Raw genomic sequence first — 3,494 nt, forward strand, 5'->3', positions numbered from 1 at the left:
AACCATCGGTGTTTGACAGCCGTGCTCCACTATCTTAAAATATACAAGTGCTGTTGAGACTTCTTACCTTAAAAGCCTTGAACTGGCTTGTTACCTGGGATTGGTGTGGGAAGGGAAGTGCAGTTTTTGTACAGGAGACCTCTGTTCAGGACACGTTTTTAAACACCTCCCTCTGCTTCCCCCTTCCCTCAGACCAAGTCCATCCCTGCCTGTCAGCTCAGTCAGATTTCTGGTGGTCTCATTTTTCCTTCCTTCATCCCCATCCTGCTCATGCCGCTGGTGCCTCCCTCTGCCCAGCGCCCTTGGTGCACTTCGTTGGGTCCTCCTGCACCAGGCTCCCTTCCCCGCTCCTCTGACCCGCTGCCCGTCTCGTGCTTCAGCCTCCTGTTGACCGCGAGCTGCTGGTACTCTGGTGATACTGGTCATCTCTGCTCTGGTTCTCTGAAGTGAATCAAAAATACCCCAGGAAAAAAGATTTGGTTTTAAAAAAGGCTTTGAAACTCCCGGTGTCAGGAGTAGCAGAGGTGGTTGCATTCTCTGTAGAGCCACACTAAACAACTGAGCAGGGAAGCCCCAGGTGCATATATGTATGTGCTACTAGCGCATTGTAAATGATGGTGTAAAATCCACTGGGTTGTGGGGAAGATTTAAATCTTCAGTGCTGAAGGTTTGGTGGAAAAGGTTATTCCTGGTTCTTTTGTAGGGCAGGGGGGACATGGGACAGACGGATGTCTGCCTGCAGTCTGCCCAGGAACATCTGCCTAAGAGAGGTTCCCAGAGCCTGTCGTGGGCTCCAGTGGTCAACAAACATTCCCGCAGCCTTTTCCAGTAAGAAATCGTCCGATTCATTCACGCTTGCATGCCTGTTTTCCTGTCTTTCAGCTGCGGGAGCTGGTCAGCATGTGCATATACCCCGATCCAGATCAAAGACCTGACATTGGTTACGTGCACCAAATAGCAAAACAAATGCATGTTTGGACCTCCAGCACATGAACCATCTGCAAACACTCTCGAGAAGCCAGCACAGCTTAGTCTTACTTGAATTCTTTTTCTCAGATGAAACCGACTGGTGCCTGGTCACACAAGTGAGAGGGTTGAGCACTCGTAGCAAGATGCTCCATTATTTCTGCAGGTTATTTGACAAGGACTCTTACACGGTGGTCATGCTTTAAAGTGAAGATTCTGTGAGGTATTGCAAGTGATTTTTTTTTTTTAAGGCCAATAACATGTTACAGATGTAGATCATTTAAGGGTCCTTTCTTAAAACTGTCGTGTGTAATCTAGGATAGATATTAACAAGGGTGTCTGAGCGTTTGACACACCCCTTCTATCTTAACTGTAATGTGAAATATTGAAATAATTCCTTCCGTGAAATCACTTTATACTAATGTAAGAATTACAGTAGATTTTGTGTAATTTGTATAACTGCTACTTTGCCTCTTCTGCAAATGGTTAATAGCAAGTTCAGTTTTTACTTCATATATTTTAAAGCAGCCATTTATGTGTTTTTATTAATTCCCTCCTCTTCAGACTTAGGAACTAGGAAGGGTTGGGGGGTGGGAAACACATTTGTTTCAAGATTTCTTTTTTTTTTAACTGAAAATTTAGAGTGAGTATTTTGCTGATGCATTTATCTGTTAACTTGGCTACAGCCAATGAGATGAGTTAAGCACCTACCTGGGGAAAAAAAGGAAAATGTGCCAAACAAACCCAAACCAAGCATTGCTACTGCAAGCAGTTTCTCTTTAAACTTATTTTCCCATTTGGCATGATTCTTTTTAGACTACAGGTTCTTGTGAAAAAACAGTGTTATCTAAGCCAACCCGACCTTGGTGAAGATACTTTTCCACCTTCAGTAGTACGTTAGGTACTATAGGTAAAACTTAAGCAAAGCAGTGTTCTAAACGCTTCGAAAATTTTTAACAAAGAAAGAAACAAGTAAAATGCTTCGTGTATCTAATTCTACATAAGGATCAGCCCCGTCTATTGAACTGTGAAAGCTAATTTACAGAATGTGAAATGTGAATTTTTATAAAATCTCAACCTGATTTGAAGGAGTCATCTTCTTGAACTACATGAAAATTTTCAACCAACTAAATTCATTCATTGAATCAATGATTTGTTTCATTTCGATGGAAAACATTCACTGCTTTAGGAACAAACGTGGATTCACGTTCAAGTGTTTCCATTTCATTTGCCTGTTCAAGGAACAGGGCTGCGCTTAACGTTCTTGAGGACTACAGCAGGGGAAATAAATAAGCCTGTGCTGTGGCAGTGCCGCTTCCATGCGAGACGGTGGCTCATGCCAAAACATAGATTTGTGTGTGACAGTTCAAGTGCAGCCTGTGCCTGGTTTTTTTCTTAAGAAAAGCATACAATCCTTAATTTTTTGGAAATAAGATTAGGGTTAGAGGGTTACATACATATATATGCTTTTAGTGGATATTTTTTTTTACCTACTTTGCTCTACTTAAAGGAAAACTGCAGTGCGATCTTCAACTACTTCCTGTCAAATTTCTAAATATTTATCTAGGGTAGCAAAGAAAAGCGATTATTAACTGCTATGAATAATGTTGGTATCATTAATGCAAGGTGCCATTTTATTGAGTCTTCTCAGCAGAAAGTTGAGGCTGCTGCTCTCAGGAGAGATTCAGGAAATTCAAATCAGCATGAGAATGTAGCGGAGGCACCAAATTGCTTCCAACACGCCCATGCTAACTTGTTTAATTTATACCCAGCTCCTTTAGCACTCCTTAGACTTAAGGCTGAAGACTGTCACTTCCACACTGCAGCTTTCCTTTAAGCCGTGGTGGCAGCTAGACGTCCAGAGGGATGGTTGTGCTGTGCCGCTCGGTCTAACACAGAAAGGGACCTTTGGCTTCCAGGGAGGAAGTATCGAGAAGTCTGGTCACTTTCTTGCTATATAAATTTATTAGTGCTTATAAGTAAATGTATTTCAAAAGGTAATTTTTTGCAATTGTGCATTTTTAGATAAATAAAAAAAATGATTTACAAATAAACACCTTTGTTTAAAAAAAAGTCTAGTATTAAGTTAAAAAAAAAAACCCGAAACACTGAAAACAGGCCTGAATCTGTGTGAAACTTCCTTACAGCTATCTGGAAGATGGATGAACAGACTCCACAAACTAGTTCTCCCAATGGAAAACTAGGCATGAGTGTCTTTACCCTCTAAATTGCAGCACAGCCAAAGCTGGTTGTTGTGGCTGTTTGTTGCAGGATGCTGAGTGGGGCCTGGTACCATTCAACCTTTTGAAGCTGACTGTAGATGATACACCTTCCCTTCTGACTAAATGAGAGAAATAACTCTGCAGGTGGATTATTCAGCTAGCTTTTCTTGTTTGTTTTTTTTAATAAGGATTAGAGGTACTGTATAAAACAGTTTGAAATCAGTTTATCTCAGATAGCACAAGCTCAGGATTTTAGGACCAAAAAGGTCCAAGTGGAAGCTTGTAGAAAAATTCAGGCAAGTAACA

At 41.3% G+C, this 3,494-nt stretch overlaps 1 protein-coding gene across 2 annotated transcripts in view; it reads left to right on the forward strand.

Moving 5' to 3' along the window:
• NEK6 (NIMA related kinase 6) overlaps positions 1–3,046 on the forward strand; it is a 68,877-nt gene extending 65,831 nt beyond the window's left edge. For both annotated transcript variants that reach the window (XM_059828766.1, XM_059828768.1), the window contains exon 10: positions 883–3,046. In XM_059828766.1, coding sequence (XP_059684749.1) covers positions 883–993 — 111 coding nt within the window. In that variant the 3' untranslated portion in view covers positions 994–3,046. The remainder of the gene's footprint in view (positions 1–882) is intronic.
• Positions 3,047–3,494: the final 448 nt, after the last annotated feature.

Source organism: Gavia stellata, chromosome 24 (assembly GCF_030936135.1).
Source record: "Gavia stellata isolate bGavSte3 chromosome 24, bGavSte3.hap2, whole genome shotgun sequence".
NCBI classification, from domain to species: Eukaryota; Metazoa; Chordata; class Aves; order Gaviiformes; family Gaviidae; genus Gavia; species Gavia stellata.